Raw genomic sequence first — 24,510 nt, forward strand, 5'->3', positions numbered from 1 at the left:
TCATGGGTCGTTCCCTTAAAGCTATTGTGATTACATTTCCGTCTCGCTTTCTTGGGCCAAATTCAAAAGACATAATTTACCAATGTTATATTGGAGATGCTGGATAAAAGCTAAATAATTTAATTAATATAACAAAGATAAGTACAACCTGCTTTGTAAGATTATGGTACAGCTTTATGCACTTAAAGATTTCAACTCCAAGGTTGATGAAACAATTTCTGCTACAAGGATACAAATGTACTTTCTTATTAATAAAATGATTGACAATGTTCAAGGATTGGTCACCGTGACTTATTGCAATTCAACAGGATCTCTCAAGATCCACGGCACTCTGAAATCATTCCTCTGTGGCTCTCCCATACCCTTTTTAGTAACAATGACATCAAGAAAAATGCTTAATATCTGGCCAGGGATACCAGATGACAATGAGCCTTCTTGGCAAACTATGGCCCATTGTACATTTATTGTTTTATTTGCTAGTTGTTTTCCAATAAATTAGCATATGACTGAAACATATTAGGAATACATTTATATGAAATATGCCCGACATGAATACACAAGGACTAAGCATAAATCTTTAAAATAAAATGCATCTCCATACGCGCATTTGGCATAAAATTGCTGATGTAAATTTTGTAACTGGCTAAGCATTTTGAGTAGCAGGTTTATTTCAGATAAGAAAGTTGTGATTGTATCATAATGGTACATTCTAACAGCATGAAGAGGAATATTTGGGGATTAAAACACAGAGGGCCTCATGTTCACATTTCTGCACTGTGTATTGAGGTCTCTCCAATATTTATTTCTTTACTTTCTTATCACCATTTTATTGTAATTTGGTAATTTGGCAAAATGTCCTGACTGCAAGTAACATCCTCCTGTATTCAAATGTTTTGAAGTAAATGGTCTGTCATGCATTATAATCAAAATAAAGACCTATTATCCAGGAGTTGATGCTCATGACTTTTGCATCACATATCAAGTTAACTATGAACATCCAAAAACAACTAAAATCCAATTATTCATTCGGCGAGTATAGGGTCTCGGTCATTGCAAGGTACCACAGGGAAAGCAATCCCATGCGCGAAACAAACTGGTTTGCAACCTGTTCCAACAGACTGTATTTAAAAACAGCTGGTGTTGACAAGAATCGTTTTGAGATTGCCTTGGTGGACAGGTATGGGTCCTGTGCTGGCATATTGGTTTCTCTTTTCGTGTGTACAGATTTACTACAGACTACAGAGGTTAATCAACAATCCCACTCTGCTCTCTTTTTCATCACTCCAGATGAGACCAGAGCTCTGAACAGAGCTCTGGTCTCATCTGGAGGGAATATTGGCAGAGTGTTTGTTCCTTGATTGGCTTTGGGGGAGTGATCCATACAGATGTGTCTGTTGTGCCAATGTGGATCAGATTTCTTGAAGGGCCAAGACAGACTGAAGCCATCAGATCTTTCTCTAAATGACCTTTGGGTCCAGGGAATGGGTTTCCCAAATAGTAGAGTAGTCAGTCATTGATCCTCACCAAGGTATTAACTCTTAATAAAACAGCCGGGGCATATCAATGGTTTCATGAACTGTCTGGTTTTAATATTTTTCTTTCTCTTGATGTAGCAACAGAGGTATTAATCTTAACAGCAATAGATGCTGGGACAGATAATAAATCACATACTGTGCTGTTAACTGTTGGCCAAATAAATAAAAAGATAAATACTTTGCATTTGAACAAGAGCAGTTTCAGTCAGGAACACTCTTGTCATAGATTTTAACCATTTATTGCAACAAAAGGAAATGCAGTTAAACTTGGCGCTGATGGCTCCGCTCCTTTAATGCTCCCCGGATTAGCCAGCAGCTACCAAGCCAACACGGGGAGCACCAAGCATCAACCCCCAAGGGTTTACAGGAATGAGCCAGAAGTATATTTTTTAAATACATTTCAACTATTTGCCATGAAAGATGAACTCTGAACTAAAAAAGGGTGGAGACTGGGGATGAGGAGGCAAAGCTTTGCCAGCAGTACGGTTTGTAACAGCGTAGGTGTAGAATGAATCAGTGAGGAGGGAGTCATATTTAAATAAACCTCCTTAAAGTGAGAGTGGGCTGTGATTGGTGTGTGGCCGATTGGAAGCTATGATATTCAATTGGCTGGCTGTCAGCTGGTTACAGCTGGGGGCGTATGACTTCCGTGTCCTGCATGAACTAACGCTATTCTCCATGAAGTACAATAAAATAAAAACCAAAGAACAAAAAATATGACACAATCAAAGGCAAGAAAAAATATATTAAGATGACTTCATGAAGGTTTTTCTGAATTCAATGCCAGTAATAATGAACTGAAAGCACAGTTACCCTTTAGCCTCAGTTTGGTCGTAATAACTAACAGAATAAACTTTTTGGTGTTTGTGACTTAAGGTTCTTAAAAGTATTTAAAGGAGACAGAATTTCAGACATACATTACAATCAGGATCATAACAAGTACAATTCAATTAACTTCAAAGGTGATGAATGATTTCACTAATAGTCAGTGTAAAGAGGCCAATGTCACAGTGGTAAAAGATAAATTCAATGTTAAAAGATGTATAAAAACAAAAACAATCATGATTGAACCAGCATTTATCCAGCATTTTCAGCGGGACAGGATAAAACAAAAAAAGAAAAACCAACTACCCCACCTTGGTTTTGGGAGACCCCTCACTCTGCCCTCTTTGGCTGCTCATCTTCCATATCTGGTGCAGTAGTCATCTCACCCAACCACACCATTAGTCTGTCACCACTTCCAGTCTAGAAAAGGATTGGCTTTGAAAAATGTTAAACTTAGTGTATCTGATGTTATAGTTCATGCCCCACTGGCAGAAGGAACAACCAACATACATGCACAAAACAGAAAATATGTGAAAAGAAAATACGACACACTAAATATCTAAAGAATGCAAACACACAAAAGTAACCACAGCAAAGAATACACTATGACATGCATTCGCACAGACCTGGGGAGAACATGCAAACAATACACAGGGAATAGTGCTCACTACTGATACACCGTGCTGCCATTGTGTATATGTATAGGAAGAGAGAGAGAGAGAGACAGATGATGCATGTGAGCCCAGTCTTCTCATCTTTTGTTTTGTGGGAGAAGATCCTAAGAAACAAGAGGTTCATAACAAGAGGGGATGTATGTTTTGGTTATACTCACCCCTTTCACATTTATTCAAATATGGCAGCAGTGAGCGTCAAACGAAATGAAAAACAAAAGTTTCGGTAGTTTGAGCAAATGCTTGAAAACAACATATACTTACGTTCAAGTAAAAAAAGCCCTGTAGTGTCCATATAATCTTTGTCTATTGTCAGTCAGGAGCAAACGAGAAAGCAGTGTGACGCTGTGAAAGAGCCATATAGTCCAAAGACAAAGGATCTTTCTCAATTTCTGATTTTGTGCCTCCTTGATTCCTCGTTCCTCCAGTGGTGGGTATAATCCTCGAGGGTGACATATAAAGGACATGTGACACACAGCTGCAGCAATCAGTGATAAATTCAGATAAAATCTAAGTTGAACACGTAGTGATATTGAGCAGAGCAGCCTGGAGTGAGGGAGTCGAGGGATTGTAGGTAACAATATTGTAACCCTAGTTCCAAATCCACAGGTGGAGCCCTCTACTGGACTATATAGGTAATACTCTCCTCCAATTACAAGAATGAATTTGCCCACTGAAAATTTGAGATTAGCTGGTGAATCAGGACGCGCCGACCCGAATACGTGCAGATCCCACTCTATTTAAGGCAGCACACCCTGCTGCTAAACTATCCTATACCTTCTTAGACAAGCAGTATAGGATCGACATGGCCTGCTTGGTAGAGGGCACCGCCTGTGCTTATAAAACTAACGTAACCTTCGTTCTAACTCACACAGACTTCATTCTCTACTTGACCTGAAAGTATGCTCCTTTAGGTTGATGGCTGTGAACCAATCACGCCGCTGAACCAGTTCTAGGAACCCCTTGATGGTGAACAAATGGACTATCTTGCGGACAAAGCACCTATTTAGGATGCAAAGATCCAACACAGGTCTGAAATTTACGGACTTCTTGGGACCCAGGAAGTATAAAACCTAATTTCTGTCCGTCGTGAGTGGGGACAACAGATATAGCCTGTTTCTGTAACAGGTCTTGGATTTCTACTGTGAGATACTCCACCTCCTTCTGATAGGATAGATTCACCTTCTTGACGCCCATGAACAGAGGAAGAACGCTGTAGAGCTGGAGAAATAACCCAGTCCCAGGATCCTGTCCATCCACTCCATTAACACGCAGTTGCATCACCACTCCTTGTAAAACGGCACTAGAGAACAAACAAACAGCTGTGGGGCAGCCACAAAAGTTGTGGTTTCCTGTCTCAGACATCTGAGCCGCCAAACCTTCTATAAATGGAAGGCTGGCCCATGGGAGACCGACATGGAAAAATCCGAGCCAGAGATTAGGTCCCTGAATGCTTTACTGCTTGGATGGCTTGAGAAGCTGCAGCAGACATCACAGGACTGCTTCAATTCCCTTAAGTTTCCCTTGCGGAGATCGCTGAGGGAAAACATAGAAAGGGCAGAGGCAAAGATGAGGTTCATGAATGCATCAACCCGCCTTTAAACATAGCAGCTGACATCTTGGCAATGGGTTTCCCTCCTGGCTCCCTGTGTGGAGATAGATGATGCAGGAACAAACGTGTGTACTCCCCTCCCTCCAAAGTTAACAAACTTGCGTGATGTGTATTTCCCTCCCAGGTTTTACACCCATGTCAACGGTGGACTTGCGTGTGAAGCTGATGTACTGGACGGGGATATGATGTTGTCATAAGCATCTGCAGACCGAGCCTCTGTCTCAGCAGGGATGACCGGCTCACTCTCATTGCAGCAAAGCATCACACTTAGCGTTGGAAGTTATCACACTGCTGCTGGAGCAGGCCGGACAGTGACTGCTGAACATCGCTCTCTGCGTGGTCCATGCCAAGACACTTGAAGCAGCCGTCGTGAAGGTTCGTCCCAGGGGTAAGGCCGTGACGAGCACTGACGAGGTTCATGAAGCAGCAACTCCATCCGCAGAGGTAGGGAGTCAGTGTGCAAACCGCCTTTCACTGAAGAGAAAAGGGATAGCTTGGCAGTGGGGTGTGCTGCCTTACATACCGTGGGGTCCACATGTATTTGGGTAGGCATGTCCTGATTGGCCGGCTACGCTTATGCAAATTTTCAGTGAGCGAATGTATGCTTGTGATTTGAGGACAGTATTACCCATAGAGTCCAGTAGAGGGCTGTGTGTGTTAGAATGAACCCCATCAGTGAGAGGTGGACATTATCGCTCACATGGCCAGGTCCAATGTGTTCCAGGCCATGTGGATTTTTGATGGTTTCATTGACGTTTTTTCTCCCCCTGAACCTCTGGAAACCCTCATCAGAATCATCATGTGCACACAAACTTGTCGGGTGCTAGGGGGCTATGGCTATCCTAGGAGGAGCTACAGCAGCCCCAAGCCCTTTCCTGGCGCCACCGATGCTGCACTTTGGCACAGCGATGCTTTGAGTTGAATCCTACTTCACGCTAATTTCAACATGCTCACAATAATAACATGCTGCAATGTTTAACAGGGTCACCATCTTAGTTATGGCACATGCCATTCATGTATTTCCCATATTAAAATGAAAAACCACTAGTACAGCCTCACAGAGCCACTCTAGCTCTTGTTTACATTATTTGTGACAGTGGTTCTTAAAGCTTTTTCATAAGAAGCCCTCTGTATTCACTCAATGTTTTGACCTACAATATTTCACCGTGACCTCTGGGAATGTAATAACTCAAATGATTCAGATTTGTGGTATAAGGTCATAGTAAGAGCAGCTGGCTTAGGTACAATTTCTCCTGACAGACTCTTAATCTGTCATAGTTATTGCTGTGGGTATTGCATGACAGTTCATGTTCTCTCATCATCTTCTCCGTTGACCTTCATGTTCCATTTGGTCGTCCTCCTCTTCCTCAGGGCATGTAATATTATTATATTGTTCTGCTGTTTATTTAAATGGAGACAATTAAGTTCAGAGTTTTGGACAAAGATGCATAGGCCTCAGCTTAATCTCTGACAGTGTCTCGGAGGCTTACTTTTTATTTGCTCAGATATCTGTAAAGGTTGTGCTGTCAGCTCTGTACAAGACAATGTACCTATATCTAGAGAACATCACTGCAACCATTCCTCTTCATCCTGACTTTGTGACACATCTATCATATATGGTTTATCCAGAATAGGCTTAGACTACTGGAATAATTTTAATACATGTATGTGCTCTCCTTTACAGAATAATAAGACGATAAACCTGTCGTCAAAATTTGTCAATATGCATTGAAACTTTGTAGATATCTGCTCGGTCTCTTGATCTATTTTTGTGGGCTTTATGTTTTTATCGATATGGCTTTAGATGTGGGATACACTTTTGTCAAATTAATTTCAAGACAGTTTGGTGCATATGGCTGTTAAATATATCTACAGTGACTTGTGGAGCTAGACTTATTCTCAGGGTTTGACTTAATCAGTGTCTGAATAATTTGCTTATAATTTGCGCAATCATCTATATTTAAATCTAAATTGCTATTAGTCTTATTCAAGCACTCTGAATTTCTATGCCTAACTTTGCCACATGTGTCACATTGTAACGCAGGACAGCTATCTACTATGTCGCTGAAGGGGATAATTACTTCTGTATTTGGTCGAGAAAGACAACTTGGATTATATAGCTTCAGGTTGCACAACTCTTACCTTCTTTTCACTGCAGTCTACAGAGAAAATGTCTCATTTTAAAACTCCTTTGTAACCGGTTTTAGATCTTGGCCTACCACAGAGCTCCTCTTCCAGTGAGCCAAACAGGAATCTCTCCTGGCTGAAGATATTTAGGCTCACAAGGCCACAGGGTCTGTAAAACTGGTTGAGATCCAGACTGAATTCTCCTACATTCAAGAGATGAAATGAAACTATCTGAAGTCTTGGAGCAGACTAACTAATTTGAGCTCTTATTATCTTCAAATAAGGCCTTCAATATATGTAGATGGTGGTTTTTCTGTCGACTGTATCTTTGTGGAGAGTTGTCTCTTCTTCTGTCTGAAGTGCATGCCTTCTCTGTGACTGATTCCCCACTGAACATTCATTCTGTTCCACTTTGTGCACAGAGGCTTTCCAAAGAAAAATATTCTCAAAGCCATATAAAAAGGAAACGCGATTGGGAACCTTTTTTCTTGGTTGTGGCGTGACACTAATTTACTTCCCCTCACACTTCCAAGGCAATTAGCTTTGAAGCTTCTCAGAAACTTTTCTTGCCTAAGTCGATAGCTAGCATGGCAAATAAGAATTTAAGCAGGTCCATTGGGCGACAGCTGATAAATATATCAAATGAGGTTACAGTTAGAAAGAAAACCTAAAAGAATAAAGCAATATAATTACTTCACCAGTTATGCCGGGTGCCTGGCCCTTCATTATTGGCCAGTAGCGGCATGCAAATGTATTGCAGATTTCTTGTGAGTTGATGAGCACAACGCTATAGTATCACGCTATAGTATCAACTGTGGAAAGATGAATAATATATCATGAGTTACACTTTGCTATGGGAAGTGTGGTTTGGTAAAATTCTGGGTGTGAGATTTTTCCTCTATACAGTGCCATCAAAACTCCCCACAATGGAATGAAAAAAAGTTGTGTCCGAGGGATATACCGCGGCTTTCTGCTAACAATCGTGCAATGCATTATATTTTATACATGTGAAAATCAACAATCTTGCAATTCTCAAATCTCAATTTACTTCTCACTATAGAGTGACTATACCATGGCGGTAGTAAATGAGTTAAAGATGAAGTGATTTAACACACTTTTAGGGGCTTTAAGACATTGTTGGTGTGACTACCCTTTCAAGTGAAGCTCCTAGCTCTACAAGCACCTCTACTTCTGCCAAAAATGTAACAGTTATATTGAGATTTCCCCCCTGGGTCTCGCAGCCTCCCATCAGTCACCTTGCCTGCTGTGCCTTTACCAGGTACCTACCGAAACATTTACTGTATTATTTCAGCACCTAATCAAAGCTCATAATGAAGGTTACGATAATGTAAACCTTTTTTCTACATGGAAAGACGGAGCCCTCTACGGGACTCTATGGGTACTACTCTCCTGCAATCATGAGGCACCCATTTGCCAACTGAAAGTTTGCATAAGTGTAGCCAACCAATCAGGACATGGTTTTACAAATCTGTGGGGACTCCACAGTATATAAAGCAGCACACCCTGCTGCTAAGCTATAACTTTTCTCTTCAGCTAACACCAATGTGCCCACTGAGGGTTACAATATTGTAACTTTTGTTCAAACACAGGCTCTGCTCTCTACTGGACTCTCTACTGGAGGGTATAGTGAGTGGAGCCACATAATATTAACCCAATAACACTGAACCTTACCCGCTAAAGTTTAGTTACTGCAGCCCACCAACGCAACTGAATTGGGTAGAGCCACAGACTAACACTGCAGGTGTCAAAAGACAAGCAGCAGACATCCTGCACATCAAAGTTCTTGGTACATCAAGGAGTACCGGTATGTAGGTGTATCATGCCCAGAGGGAGGTTCAGGTGCAACACAACGGACCAACACGACATTATTTTCACCAGTCATTCCTGCGAGCACAGTCCATGAAAATGAGCCTGTCAATGTCCAAGAGATAGAACCTTATGAACTGACAGGGTGTCGACCACGGATACGCCACACGTGTCCTCGACCCTCACCCCACCAAACAAGGCCACTGACACTGCCATGCTGTGTGGAATATGAGTGGACTACAGTGCGAAGACACATCATCTGCAAAGTGCAAAAACAGCTGTAAAGTGTGTCTGATGGGGACAGTTTGTTAAAAAAAAATAGAATGCCAAAGCATGAACTGGACAAAGCACATGTAACTTTGCCTCCCTGTTCAGCATGAGGTGGAAGACAAAAAGCATCCAGCTATATAACCTTGGAACTGAAAGAACACCTTAAGTTATTGGTAACAAAGGAGGGACTTGGTCTGAGGGTAGCCCCAGTACGCTCACCACGCCGTAGCAAGATATTGGGGTGAATCTACAGGACAGTTAGTTCACACACTAGTCTTAGCTGAGGTCATTGCAAGCAGCAAAGTTGTCTTGAATGACAACTTCTTCAGAGAGGAGTGCTCCAGAGGCTCAATGGGACCCTTCACCAAGGCCTTGAGCATTAATCACAGTTCCGACAATCGGGAGGAGGCACGCATCACAGAGCAATACCTTTTGACCCCATGCAAGAAGTGCTTCGCGAGAGGGTGTGAAAGACAAGACAGCCCTCTATCCACCAAACACTGCAAAGCAGCATCAAGGCGTAAAGCAGCTTTTTCAGCAATGGCATGTGAGCAAATGCATCCGTCCCCAGTGGTGGACCATCCTGCTGTGCCAGGGACAACCATAGCGAGCAGTGGGTGTTGCATCGGTTAGTGAACAGATCCACTTGTGTATCAGGGGTCTGAAGTGTTGGAGGACTGGGAACACTGCCTGTAGTTCGAGGAGTCTGATGTTTTGGTCCCCCGCTGGAGGCCTCACACCACCAACAACTTGCCCAAGGCAGGTCCCCCCCTACCCAGGCAGGGAGGTCTCTGTGAGGAGGTCCCTCCCAGCCTTCAATGATTGTTGTGTGGACTCCCAGTAGTGTACATCATTCTCTAATGAGGTAATGGTAACCAGGCACTGGTTTGCGCTTGCTAGCGAAGGCTGGCAAACCATCTTAGCACCATCGTATGGCCAGCCGCCATGAACCCTAGCGCCTGCATGCCGGTCAACGGCGTTACCGTCGCACCACGCTGCAGCCTGCAACAGGTTGTTTGTCTGTGTTCTGACAGAGATGCCCCCAGTCTGCAAACGTGGAGCACAACACCCAGATACTCCACCTGTAGGTGTGGCAGCTCACCGCTCGTCTTCCAAGATCAATTGGACCATGTGGAATATTCGATGGACTTGACGATGAGGTTGTAATAAAAAGAAGACCCTTATGCCACAGTTGCAAAATGGCTGCAGTGCCATGTCCACACATCCACTGAAGGTGTGGGGGTCAGGGAATAGGTGAACGGCAGCCTGTTGTACTTGTAGGCTTTCTCACGTTTCCCCTGTGTTTAGGGGCCACCTTGACATGAAATGATGCATCCTTTAAGTCAATCGCCTGGCTGAACCAGTTCCATTAACCACTTGATGGTTAGCATATGGAACATTCTTGCAGGCAATACATTGGTTAAGGACTTACAGTTCCAAAATGGGTCCGAACTCTCTCCTTTTAGGAACCAGGAGGTACGCAGACTAAAACTTTCAATCGGTCTTGAGTGGGGAGGACAGACATATCCCTTTTCTGCAACAGGGCCTAAATCTCTTCTGAGAGGTAATCTATCTCCTCCTAGCGGACAGTGATGAGATATTGTCATCATCGTCATCTGCAGAAGAAGTCAGTGTCTCAGCAGGGATGACTGGAGGCAGCGGCAGAGAGTTAGCAGTCGGGGCGGGACCTTGACGTCAGAGGTCTCAAGCTCAGGTTGCTCGAATAGCAGCCAAGCATCACATTGAAGCGTTGGAAGTAATCCCACCACTGCCGGCATTTAATCTTAGCCAGTGGAGGTGAGCAGTGAGTGGGCACCCCACCATTCGTTTGAAGAGAAAAAGGATGGCAGACAGTGGTGACAGCTGCCATATATACTGTAGGGTCCACATGTATTCGGGTGACCCTCCTGGTTGGCCAGCTTTGTGTATACAGATTTTCAGTGGGCGATTGCGTGCTTGAGAATGGAGACTACCCTAGTCTAGTAGAGGGTGGATGCTGTGTGGATGAGTTAGAACCATAGTGATACCATCAGTGAATTGAGAGCTGTCTTTGGATGGCTCCAGACATTTTCCATGGCAACCCCCTCCCAAAATTTCACCATACCCGTATTTCCTCAGACAGGATTTTCTTTTGGTAGGGACACGGTAATGCTGTGTTCATGTGATGGTGAAGGACATGGGTCTAATCTAATGATGACAATCTGGCTGTTGCAAGAACAACAAATAACTCAAAAAATTAGGAACAGCTCAGTTGTACCTCATGAGTGTCCTCTGCACTAGGAATTAATTGACTTATTTTACAACAAGAAATTGTACCAAATTATTGAGAAACATTGGTTGGGAAGCATCTACACAAAACAGACACAGAACTCCGGAGGTGATCATCCTCTACACAAATTAAGCATACACATAATTAAAACATTTATTGCAGTAGCTGTATACCTGTAGAGTATTAACAAGGATTAACTGTTTCAGTATATGTGATGTCAAACACCCTCACAACTGACAAACATACTGCGATAAGCAAATCACTCCATCCCACTTAACTTCTTTATATTGTGACATAAATATGAAAATGCTTTACAAACTGAATGTCTCCTTAATACACAAATCAACTCTATTCCAATAAAATAAAATGACAGAAAAATGATCAAGTTCATTTTTAAAAGCTATATCTTTTAGCATGCTATTCCATTGTGTAATTTGCCTTCCATGCTGTGGAATAAAACAAACTTTTTCAGACAGTGGAATGACAGATGATCTTTCATGGTTGACCCATTATCTGCACATGCCTTTGTGTTTTTATTCAATACCAAAAACTTGATTATGTACTTTAATATCTGTGTGACGTGTAATTTGGCAAACATCCAATGCATAAGGCATTTCTTTATCACACAGGATAGTCTTTGTAGCCAACATGTTCTCATCTTTTAAATAATGCAATTCAGTGTTTGAAGAAACATCATGAAGGCACAGTGATTACATTGTTTTAATAACCTGTGTTTTCTTAAGTATGGAAAATAATAGTCTGTGTGGAAATTATATATGTATATACATATGCCAATAAATTGCAGGTAATACTGAGGGATTGCACTCAGTTAAATCACAATTTGAATAAAATCTATACAATAATAAGATCAACGTTAGATAAAACATTTAGCCATTTACAAATATATTGCTATTTAATTGTACTGAACACTTTCAAAATCAGTTTATAGAGGAGAGCTTTCAAAGCTTTTCATTTTTATAATGCACATATTGAGCACTGACATCCTTCATACAAAATGTTTTAAAAAAAAAAAGGTTTGCCTGTGGTTTTGCAGTACTTGACAAAAATCTTTATGAAACATGGGCAACATTGAGTATATTACGGGATGGAAAAATGTTTCAAAATTAACCATCAGGTTTTAAATAATTAGGTAAATGTTTAGTTGTTGTACATTATGCCAAATTATAGATATTTGTCCATTTTGAAATCCCAAATGGTTGACAAGCCATGATGATGACAGCCACGAACTGTCCTATTCACTGTGGTTATTACATGTACATGATAGTGGTTAATAAGTCTTATTTACAAACTCACAGACAATGACAGAATAAACAAGTGTCCACTAACAGTGTTATTAGAACACTTTCTGAAATGTAATTCCATTTTCTTTGATTGTGTTGATTAATATAGTCCTGAAAGACTCAATAACAACCACACCACAAATATGTGTATATACTGGTCAACCATGGTAGTTTTTTTGTTATTATTTTCTCCATTTTACGCATGTCCTTCCTCCACTTGTCCAAATCACACATGAAGTGGACAGAAAATGTGAAGTTGAAGAAATCCATGGAGGTTCAAAAAAAAAATTGGTTTCCTCAAGAGCCATAATAAAGTTGGATTGTAGAGAACACAGCATAAGCACTATAGTTTTGTTGCCTACATAGTATATGTGGCTATCACACTGCAGAAGCATCAACTTAAGTGGGAAGAGATGAAACAAGAAAGAAAACAATAACAAAACAGGAGAGGAGCTCAGGTGGACATCTCACAGCACAGAAGCAAAGTCCATCTTATAGCTGCTGGTCCTTCGGGCTGTCTGGGCAGGAGGCTGGCTGGCAGGACTTCAGACTCACCAGCGGAATATCAGCCATGCCACTGCTGGTGAAGTGTCCCTCTCCGCTCCCAAACTGCTTCCTGTCACCAAAATGCTCTGACCGCCCACTCTCATTTTTCCAGGTTCTGGTTAGAGTATGTCCATTGAGAAGTTTTTCCTTGGGACCCCACTCCCTCTGAGAGCCAAAGCTAGACACGGGTGACTTGGGCTGCTGGTATGTTCCCAATGTCGGGGGCATCCAGCAGTTGTCTGAATGTCCCAGGACTAGGCATTCCTGTGTGCACATCTCTGTAGCTTCCACTAAGCCACGAGGTCCCAGGGGGCCATCTAAAGGAGAAAAATAAAAGATAAAAAGAACAGGTAAAAATATATTGAGATCAACCATAATACTTGCATCATTACCATTTTGTTACAGTCCTGATCAAAATACGACTTAGCCTGATCGTCACCCACAGGGGATAATTCTTCATACAGGATTATATGAAAGAAAAATATCAAGCATTATTAATGTTATGTACCTGTAGAGTACATTTAAATCATTCTTCTGAGTTAAAAAATAATATACTTTATTACTGCTAGTATTTCATTTGTTCCTTGTTCAATTGATCCTACAATCTATCTATATCTGTTATTGGTGTTGTGTTTCTGCACTGAAAGCACTCAGTTAAGGTTAAGGAAAAATTGGTGTCATGGTTAAAACATTTGCTGCAGACTTAAAGGACGAGTGGGACATGTATACTTTATAAGACACACCTGTTACCTGCCCGTTAATGAAAATATCTAATCAGGCAAAATTGTGGCAGCAACTCAATGCATAAAAGTATGCAGACATGGTCAAGAGGTTTAGAAGTTAAGAATGGGAAAGAAACTTGACTTCGACTGGAATGATTGTTGGGGCCAGACGGCATAGTGTTAGTATCTTAAAACTGCTGAGCTCCTGGTATTCACGAGCACAGCAGTCTCTACAGTTTTCAGAGGATGGTGTGAAAAATAACATCCTGTGAAAACACCTTGTTAATATGAGAGGTCAGAGGAGAATGGCCAGACTGGTTGAATCTGACAAGAAGGCAACAGTAACTCAAATAACCATACTTTACAACAGTGCTATGCAGGAGAGCATCTCTGAACACACAACACATCGAACCTTGAAGAAGATGGGCTACAGAAGCAGAAGACAACAACGGGTTCCATTCCTTTCAGCTAAGAACAAGAATCAGTTCAATAAGGAACTGTAAAACACTGTGTTTTCTCTAGATTTGGCAACTTTTCAAACCCCTTTCGAGACATCATTTAAATAAAGCTGTAGTTTGAAAAATAAATGAGCATGCTTTCTGGGACTGGAGAGCATCGGGGGCTATAACGGAGGATGAAAGGATGGATGAGTTCTCTTTGAGCACTGTCAATTGAATCCATAGAAACATTTACAGCGCCTACATAATACATTTTAAATAGAGGGATGTGCAGCCTAAGGTGCTACGCTGCAATGATGTTATCTTATATTCTCTCAGTAATTAGGCTACCAACAAGCTGACTTTCACCTCTTCTATCATTTAATGTCGAACATTTAAATACATTAAGAGAACATGTGACACTGTAAGTGAATACAGTTGTGTGTAAAGTGTATAAAACACACAATGAAAGCTTTGTCGGTATCAATAGACACTGTATGGGGATCTATGATTTTGACCAACTTAATGTCAATAATCAGTTGTTCCAGAGTCTGCAGGCCACAATAGCACATGCTCCCTATTCCTCTCTTCAGTGGAAATGTTCCTAACCCCTTTCCCTTAAACCTGAGAAAGACAAAAAAAACACTGAAGGTCAATCTGCATCACAATAAATCATCAGCAGGACATGGTTCTCTAACTCTTTGCTACTATCTGGCTACTCGTCTGATGAACATCCATCACCTTTCAGACATGAAAAATCAAAAAAGTCAGTGTTTCAGGTTGTATTTTTTTAAATCTCATTTGATAAAAAGGAATACATAATGCATGAAATATAATGCGCTCTAATATTTGAAGGATTCTTCTCCTTTGAGTTTGGTTTATTCTCCTTTTTAAAAAAAACAAAACAATTCTGTCTGTATTTGTAATTCAAGCTTCAAAGGGTAATGAATTCATCTGTTTTTGTCCTAAAAAAGAAAATGATAACTATTTGTCCTAATTTGTCCCTTTGCTTCACAAAAAGCTAATTGGCTGGTGGCTAAGTTGTGTAATATTTCAAAGGGCTTTTTTCAAACTTCTGCCTGGACCTGTTTTTCTCCTTGTTAGTTGAAACTTACTCAGACAATTTGAAATGTAATGTTATTACAGGAGCAGAGAGTATTGGAGACATCTTATGCCTGTTTATATCGAGTTGTTATGTTCAACTTAATACCCTATGGATTTAATAATACCTACATTTAAAAAAATGTTTGCAAATATATTAAAATTGATATTGACATTATGAAATAAATGAAAGAAAATCTGCATATTAATGTCTTCTTAAGCTCCATTAAATTACATTTTTGCCAAAAAAAGACAAAAAACCTTACTGGAATGTGAAAGGCCTGTTGATGCTGAACCCACCGAGAATTGTTTGTCAATTTTGCAGGTTTAACTACAATCAAGCCTAACTGTATATGCTGTGGTTTGGCAATCTTTATGGTTATAAAGTCAAACAGTCAAACACTTCTATAATGTGTCTACAACCACAATGTGTTGTTTTTAGTTGTATTTAGTTTTTTTTACCACACTCCACCATAAGGATCAATAATAAGAAATACGACAATTTTACCTGACCATAAAAAAATAACGCTAGCTTAAATGTAAGAAAGTGATTTGAATGATATAGTTAACTTTTTTTTCTAATTAAACAAATCCAAAAAATTGTTGACACTTTTGCAAACTATAAATTGGAGTTAATAGAGTTAAGTTGATACTCCTCTCAATGCGTCTCAGTGAAAGATTAACAATATAAGCCTAAAAAGGTGATATTGATTGCAGGGCTGCTGTATTGGATACTCTATATGTGTTAGCAATTAAAAGTGTGTTCATGAGGAGAATAATTATTTTTTGTTCCTATGCTTCTTCATATATTCTGACCCAAAACAAGATAATAAAAAATTGTATATTACCTATTGGCTCATTTGCTATATTTAGTTTACATGTTTCAGACAATATGTTTTATTATAATTCTAGTTTAATGAGAATGTGTCCTCGTGTTCCACTAAGCCGTGCTACTCAAACAATGGGATCTGGATCTGGCTTTGACAGCACATTTAGATTTATGATTTGAAGAAAGCCTGGACCCCGGAGAGAGAGACAATCACTCTTCTTCATGAATGTGGTGTCCATCACAATAACAGGAACTCATAACTGGCATGTGAGGAGTCTAACCAAGACACACATTATCATGGTTGCAAGGAGAACCACAGAGAGCATGATTAGATACACAGATACATGGTTCCCGGGAGACAGTAAGATGAATTCCTCAAATGAGATTGTAGATGAATGGCTGTTACGGGCGAGAGGAAAAGGACTGTGCACATGTAGATGGTATGCAGTGTTGCGCAGAGGAGCAATTTACAGTGCCGCCATTTACGTGACTTTTTGCTGTTTTTGTATTGTTCGGCAAATGATTATAATGAAGTCATGATAATGAGGATGTCACCAATGTAATTTCATCCTACTTTGTAATCATCGGGTGCTTGAAAAAAATTATAGAAATGGAGCAACAAAAAACCTGACTGATTTGTTTGTCTCAATATATGCGTTTGTGATATTAACAGTTTGTGTATTGATTACAGCAGAGTTAGGTGACTGAATTGTCCATATTTCTTTTTTTTTGTAACAAAAGCAGAGACAGACATTTATCAAGGGCACTTTGTGCTTTGCTATTCCTTGTGCAACAAACATGACCATTTGCATGTAGATTGGTACAATCAGTGGGCAGCAGAGGATAATTTGAATCAGCCATTTTCTCTTCTAATCTGTGCATGCCTGTTGTTTGAGACACAGCCTGATTGAACAACCAATTGAGGCATTGAGCTAGTAGGTTTAGAAAAAAACTATACAAATCCAACAGTATGTATACTGTATAATATAGTCCAGCATTTCCCAACCAGGGATACTTGTACTTCAGGGGGTACTTCTGCTTTTGTATCTGAGATACTTATAAATATATATCCACATATTTGTGTTCAAGAGGAAAATAAACAGATACAAATAGCATTACAAATTGGTGTATATAGTGTCATGTTTGATTAAATAAAAATAAGCCACAATTGGCTAACCCCTCGTCTGGACTGCAAGTGTATGAGACGTGTTTTTCACTAACACATCTCACTCAACAGATCATTTCATCTCATTTTAAACTATGCAGACGTCTGCACCAGCTCTGTTCAGATGCACAAAACCTTAAAGACCACGAGTGCGTAAAAACTCTTTAGGATGTAAACGGAGCAGTAACATGGCTAAATATGAAGTATAAATGACTGGAATACCCACCTTCTGCCATTATAAGTGGTAGTAGTTCAAATGCAAACTTGACTATAAGTTATCCAATAAAATATATTTAGGGGATATTCAAAATAAAACATTGTTCCTGTGCAGTCAAAGATCTGGACCTATTTCTTGAAATGTGTCATTAGAGCACAATAAAGCACATTTGTACTTCAGCAATATATCTAGGGGAAGGATATCTCCTCTCCTTTAACAACCCAAAAAAAAAGCAGACAATTATTTTGTTCCCTTCATAAAAAAGTACTGTGGTATATCACTCTCCAGAAACTCCACACCTGCTTATTCAAAACTCACTCAGCAGTCAAAATATTTCAAACAAAGCCAAAACACAACACTGCACATTACTGGTGCCTCAATCTCTCTTTACTGGCTCCCTATTGATGCAGGGAGAGCCCTAAAGTTTACAGTGAACAGGAATATGTTGGTCCATTTAATTGAAAGGACACTGTAAGAGGTAGAACCTCCTCCCATCAGCCCTCCTCACTTTGGAACAGACTTCCTGGAAGAGTCCAGATTGAGTATTTGTTAACTACATTAAACACAGTCTGTAATCTTCCTAAATTCCTGCCTTATTAGTCGTTGTCTTTACTTTGTTTACTTTTTTGTAGTTTGCCATTGACTTATTAATTCTCTTGTGGCATGGCCTACAATTGTCCAGTGCTTTAATATTCACATAGAGACAACTCTTTATTTCCATCTTGTTTTCCTGTATAGCTCTTGGTGATAATCCTTACTGTGAATAGACCTCTGTGATTTCATCTGATTTAACTTGACAGACATTGACCATCAAGGTTTATTAGCAGCGTATTCTATTGTATTTTGTCCAAGAATATGCTTGTTTGCATTCTGACCTCCCACTCTGTAATCAGTGACATCTCATACATACTGTATACATTCAGGTTTCCATGGAAAGTGACATAGCTATACATGCTAATAGCGTAATCAATAATCAGTCTTTGCTGAAAACCGTGCGACTTGGAAAAGGCCAGAGGGCGTCAAGTGACATCCTGCTACTCTTGCTGAAACTTCGAAGAGCTGTGGACAGATGATAAGCACCAGCACACCATGACACTACAACTGCAGATAAGAGGCCGCTGGGTATGTACTCCGTTGTACTGCAGCTCGACAAACACGCAGTACATCTGAAATAGATCCCGTACGGCCCAGTGAAATGTAGAAATGTAACTCTTTCTTTACTTTTGCAAATAGCTTATAAAATACATGAGCTTTCATGTGAATTTTAGGTGAATTTTATCTTGTAAGATTTAAGCAACGAAGAGGCACCTGATTGAGCTGCATGCTGTTGGAAGATGTTTTAAACAAGCACCAAAGCATTGCTGTGAACATGTTTTTCTTTCTTTTTTTATCCCTATGATCACTTGTATTTATGCATTTTGCCATTATGTCAGACGGACAGACAGACAGATTTCATTGGAATTATTTTAGTAATGGTGAGACACATAATCCTATTTGCATTGATGTCCACTGACAAAGAATCAACATATCTCAAGTCCACAGCATTAGCATGCATAATCAGCTAATTTTCAAAGTCACAGCTTTTCCACATAGATAAAACTCTAATTGTATCATCAAGTTCCCTTAATTCACACAAAATGGCTTTCACATTGTTTAGTGCTACTTTGTCTGTGCATAGCTTGTTGCTCATGGTTACTATGCTCAAGAAGTCAAGTTTCTCTCTGCATACACGCACACACACACACACACACACACACCACACACACAAGCAAATAGCCGGTGGCTGATGTTTGGTGCAGAGCCCCTGAGTGCTTTAAATAACATTGAGGCACAGGTGTTGAGGAATGCAAGGGATTCACAACCGTGTCAGATGGTGCTTACTTTTGCTTACAGCTCTGTGCAAATGCTGCAGATGTCCACAAAGACAGATAACTTCCAGACAAAGAAACCATTAGATTGCCTCCTGATAAGGACTCATTAGGATGTGCTGGGGGCTGGTCTGTTTAATTCTGCATAAGCTGTTGAATAAATGTGAGCCACGAGCAATTGCTGCTTAACGATGGACACTTTGACCAAACAGTATTCACATGTCTCTCATTCAATCCTCCTACTCAGCATCAACATATCACCGAGGTTACAGAGGAGGAGACAATCATCCTCATTTTTGGCCAGAGGTTGTTTGCAACTATAAGGGAGTATTCTTGTTTTAGTCTGCCGGCTATTGCTAATGAGATAACGTTTGGCTAATTAATTGGATGCACACTATCAGTGCTGATGTGCCAGTCCACCACCAACAACCTACAGCCTTCAGAATGGCAAGGGGGAACGGGTGGAGAGGGAGTGAGAGTGATTGAGTGCGGGGGAATTAGTGTCCATAGGGCTTGTTTATTTATCCATGCTGTTAAGCATGCCCAGATGTTGTTATTTGGGGATGAATGAGGCTTTGTTTTGGTCCAACATGGAGTGGTAAGGCAATTTCAGCCTTACCACTGTCTCCAGCTGCTGCTCGAAAACAGACAAGATACGTCTGGCAGATTAACTCTTTAAATCTGCTGTAGGTTTTCTCTGTGACCCGTTCGTCTTTCAACACAAAACATACATACAGACATATACCACTGATCCATCACTGTATACGCCAAGGCATGAAATGATATACAGCATTATAAACATAGCCTGTATTCATAAAGATATGCCTCATACTAAGAGCAAATATATTGCAAATGGCTTTGGGAAACATGTGAGTGGTATGGTGGTTGGTGTCCAACAAAGCATAGAATTACAGCTCCATACAGCTTTGCAGCTAATTTGAAAACAGGTCCTGTGATCTACAGTAAAGGCTATCTGGGGTTGGATAAATGTAATAGTGAGCAGAGCAGAACAGAGCAACATGCTGGATGCATCCTCAGGAGAATACTAGTCTGGCTGATGGATCCTTTCTAGTGCTCCCTTTGAGGCCAGGCAGCAGCTTCTCATGAGAGTAGATGAAGGACAGGAGGCAGTCAAAATAGAAAAAGAAGACAAAGCTTGAGAATGGAAGAGAAGGGTGTTTAGATATATAGAACAGAGGAGCAGGAAAGATGGAAGAGAAGAAAAGAAAAGTGAAGGTGAGGAACAGTAAGAAAAACAAAAGCACAAAGCCTGTCAAAAAAATGCCTTCATTTACATAATTCCCATGATCCCTGATAAATATTATTGGTTTAGACCTCACTTAAAACTATTCTCAGATCAATTTGTAATTCAAATATTCAGCTCAAGGTACTCTGTATTGGATCCACACATTTGTCCTGTTTACAGCATAGTGCGTGAGGGAATAAGTGGGCTACTGATGCTGGTGAGGTGGAAATGAAGCTTAAGAAATGTTTTGGCATTTTCAGTGATTTTATTTATCAAAAAGTCAGCCGATTGGTTTCGTTAGGAAAATGTGCACTGGACAATGCACATACCACATACTGTACGTACATAGATGTACTCTACATGTGTGATATATTTATTTACTGAAGGTCATTAGAATGTAGTAATTGAACAAACACACCTCTCATTATTCAGTTCTTTGTGGAAGCAACCATGTTCACTTCTCTAATACTTGCCCAGCACTAATGGGTTTCAGGGTTGGCATCATTATGTATGATTTGAAAAGCGTTCATGGTCTGTTGCCTAAATACCCTACAGCGCTTTAAAATTGCATGTGGTCTGACAGCCCAGGCTACCAATCTACAATCACAATTTTTAATCTTCTGATAGACATCAGATCATTTGGTGAATAGTATTCACATGAGACTCAATTAATTCTTTCCTCATTCTCTTTCCCCTATGTTACAGTCTTGAGTCAGTAGCCACTATGTGATAGTAAGGAGCAATTCTGATAAGTGATTCCCTTTTGTTTTTTAGGTGGGGAGAAGCTATAAAAACCCAAGTAATCCAAAACCATATTTCCCTTTATCCCTGATGCTCTCCTGACTCCGTGTTTCCCTCAAAACTCCACTGCACCACTCTAGGGTTTAACTGCATCCTCTTTAAGTGGAATATTCTATCAAAGTTGTTGAATTTTAGCAAAGTAACATTAAAAATTAAACAGTTGTTTTAGGAGTCAATATATTTCTTTCTGACCTCATTTTAAAGCTAACTTGATGTTTCGTCTATATGGAATAGTAATGATTATTCATTTAAAGTGTTGTTGCTATTTTGTAGCTCCAAGATATATAACTCAACGACAACGAGACTGTATTCTCAAAAGCATTGCCTAATGCACTAATGCATATTCAATGTTAGACTTAACTTTCAATAAAGATGTTAAGATAATATGGTATGAATCATATACTATGAGTTCTCCACTGCATTCAAAACCATCCGGCCTCTCATGCTTAGGGAAGAAGCTTAAGTTTGCCATGAATCAGATATTGTGGACAGACCATAGAATCTGAAAAGCACAGCGTCAGACATGCTGCAGAGTAACAGCCCAGTGGCGCATCAAAAGACTCTGACCTTTCCTGCTCATCTTCTACTGTACGCCGCAAATTTAATTTGCAGTTCTGGGTCATGCCACCTCCAGAATTTCAGGTGACTCCTGCTTTTTAGATTGCAGCAGTGAGGAGGAGTGGATGAGACTGGAGAGTTTTGTCAGTCGGAGCAAGTACAACCATCAACTTAACAGCCTGACGAGAAAAAAGTTTACAATACGAGAGGTACCAATCACGTTTTTTGTATTAGTATTTTACATGATACGTCTGCATTGTACACATTTAGTGTTAAATTAAAATGTCTGAGTTAATTTACAAATATATCTGCCATCATAGCTTTCCTTTGAGGGTCTTCAAACATATGTTGTTTTATGTCCTATGGTACTTTGTAAAATATCTCTGGATAGATCAGTGTCATTTTCTAGCAAAAAGGTTAGGAAACATTTGGACAGACTTACATGAACTAGGTAAACACTAAAGTTCAAATGCAATTTAACCAACAGCGGCACTTTAGAAGTGCGGCGCACCTAACAAAGGTTGCTGAAAGGCTGACACACGCTGACATACACGCTGACTCAAAAACGTTGTGCATTAAGAAATTGTCAAGTGTTTTAATTGGGCTCAATGGGGAGATTTTGACAGCTGCAGTACTTAAAACAAACAAACAAAGGAACCAAAATGGATCGGGCTTCACTTAGCCCAGATCTATCCATCACAAATGCCTGGATCAATCCCAATCCCAGGTATCGGCTACCGACATACCTCCTTATGATGGATTTTTTAAATTTCTTAGAGAGCAACGAGAAACTTACACAGTGTCAGTTAGCACAATGAAAAAATGGTATTGCTGCAGTTGCAAAACAAACTGAACTGCAATGATAACATGGAGGAATTCGACCAAATCTCCGATGCAACAGACCAGATATTCTCAATCAATTTGGGGAGACCAGAACAAGTTCTTTGTTATGGCCTGCTGGACTAAAAGTTGCAGAACTTAAGCTCGGTTAACAATAAGAAAAAGTGCTTTCTGGCCTGGAGGCACCAGCAAAAGAGATGATGAGGATTAAACTAAACTCCATTGTAGAACACACCTTCCACCCCTTGGGGTGAGATGATGCTACAGTACAAACATATTCACTCTTTGTCTCAGCATCCAAACTTAAGCCTACAGCTATTAGACTGTACAATGCTCTGTGACCAAGCAACTCAAACATAAGCCAACTACGGGGGAAGTGGGGCAGGACATCTGAACTGCACTGCAGAAACTGAACAAGTCACCAGTGACTGCTCGCTACATTTGTATTCACCAGCAAGCATTTTAGCTTTTGCTGTAATCTTTTCTTCCAGACATGTTTCTGCATATTCCTGCAGATTATCTGCATCAGTTGGTACAAAACGCAATTTCACTGAAGCTATGCTACCTTTGATATCTTACCATTTGGATAATACAGTGGGATTGTGAAAATAAGGCACATGCCTACATATGGTAACTCTGTACTTCAGTATTTGTAAAGAGGACAGCTAGAAATACAAATCACCAAAGTCTATACATTTGATATGGTGTATTGTTGCTTACAAATTCATATAGAACACACCTTTATCAGGCATAAACTGGATATGGCTTTTTGTAGACTTAACCAACATACAATTAAACATTGGTATATAAAATAATGTTCATTTGATGTTACAAAAAGAATAATCTAAGTCTGTTAGTAGACAGTGCTGCCATCTGAAACAAGTAACATATCTGACATTCAGACCTTCAGTTTGATAGTCATCTGTGCTGCCATGGCCATGTTTCTATCAACCATCCATTGTCACTGTCCATCCATTTAACCATTTTTGATTGACACAAATTAGTCATTCAATAAAGCTATGTATATAACTCATATAACTGCTAAAGTGTGGGATACCAAAGAAAAATGTGTACAGTTTGTATGTTCATTGTGCATTGGGTGGTAAAGGAAGGCAGATACCAAAAGTGCGCATGCATTGGAGCAGTGTCTGTAATTATAGTTTCAAATAAAGTCATTATTGAACATTTCTGAAATGTATGATTGAAAGGTCAAATACATTATTGAAGCAGAGAGATTAAGCCAGCAGTGTTACAGTTCCCATGTCTAAGAAGGACTAGAGATAAGCATATCACGAGTACTATTATTCCATTATTCTGATTCCTTGATCAATGGCAGAGTCAGTGGGACAACTTTATTTACTAAAACACAATGTCAACACAATATCAATATAATAATCACACGATGTACTATACATGTCCTTTATGGCAAAATAGGGATGACAACACAGGTTTTCAAAACACATTTTGAATTGCTGTTTTACACAGCTCAGTGCAAGTGCTCAGTCCCCATGACAACAATAGCCATGTAAAAATGATTTCTTCTCCCTCTCTAATCTTCCACTGCATTAGACTCAGCCACTGACCTTGTAATCTAATTTCTGCCCTAAATTAGTGAGTATGCCTGCTCATCTCGAATATATTTCTGGTCAAAGACCTTAAGTGATACTGTATGTGGTGACTAATTCAGTTTTCATAATTGGCCCATATACAATTTTCTGTTTGAAATAATGAAATGTATATTAT

The 24,510-nt window shown here is 40.0% G+C and overlaps 1 protein-coding gene across 2 annotated transcripts in view; it reads right to left on the reverse strand.

Annotated features, from left to right (window-relative positions):
• Positions 1-11,275: 11,275 nt before the first annotated feature.
• The window catches only part of pcdh9 (protocadherin 9), a 183,851-nt gene continuing 170,616 nt past the window's right edge, over positions 11,276-24,510 (reverse strand). For both annotated transcript variants that reach the window (XM_031846166.1, XM_031846167.1), the window contains exon 5: positions 11,276-13,300. In XM_031846166.1, coding sequence (XP_031702026.1) covers positions 12,930-13,300 — 371 coding nt within the window. In that variant the 3' untranslated portion in view covers positions 11,276-12,929. The remainder of the gene's footprint in view (positions 13,301-24,510) is intronic.

The sequence above is a fragment of the Anarrhichthys ocellatus genome, unplaced genomic scaffold, assembly GCF_004355925.1.
Source record: "Anarrhichthys ocellatus isolate YVR2014 unplaced genomic scaffold, GSC_Weel_1.0 scaffold6, whole genome shotgun sequence".
NCBI classification, from domain to species: Eukaryota; Metazoa; Chordata; class Actinopteri; order Perciformes; family Anarhichadidae; genus Anarrhichthys; species Anarrhichthys ocellatus.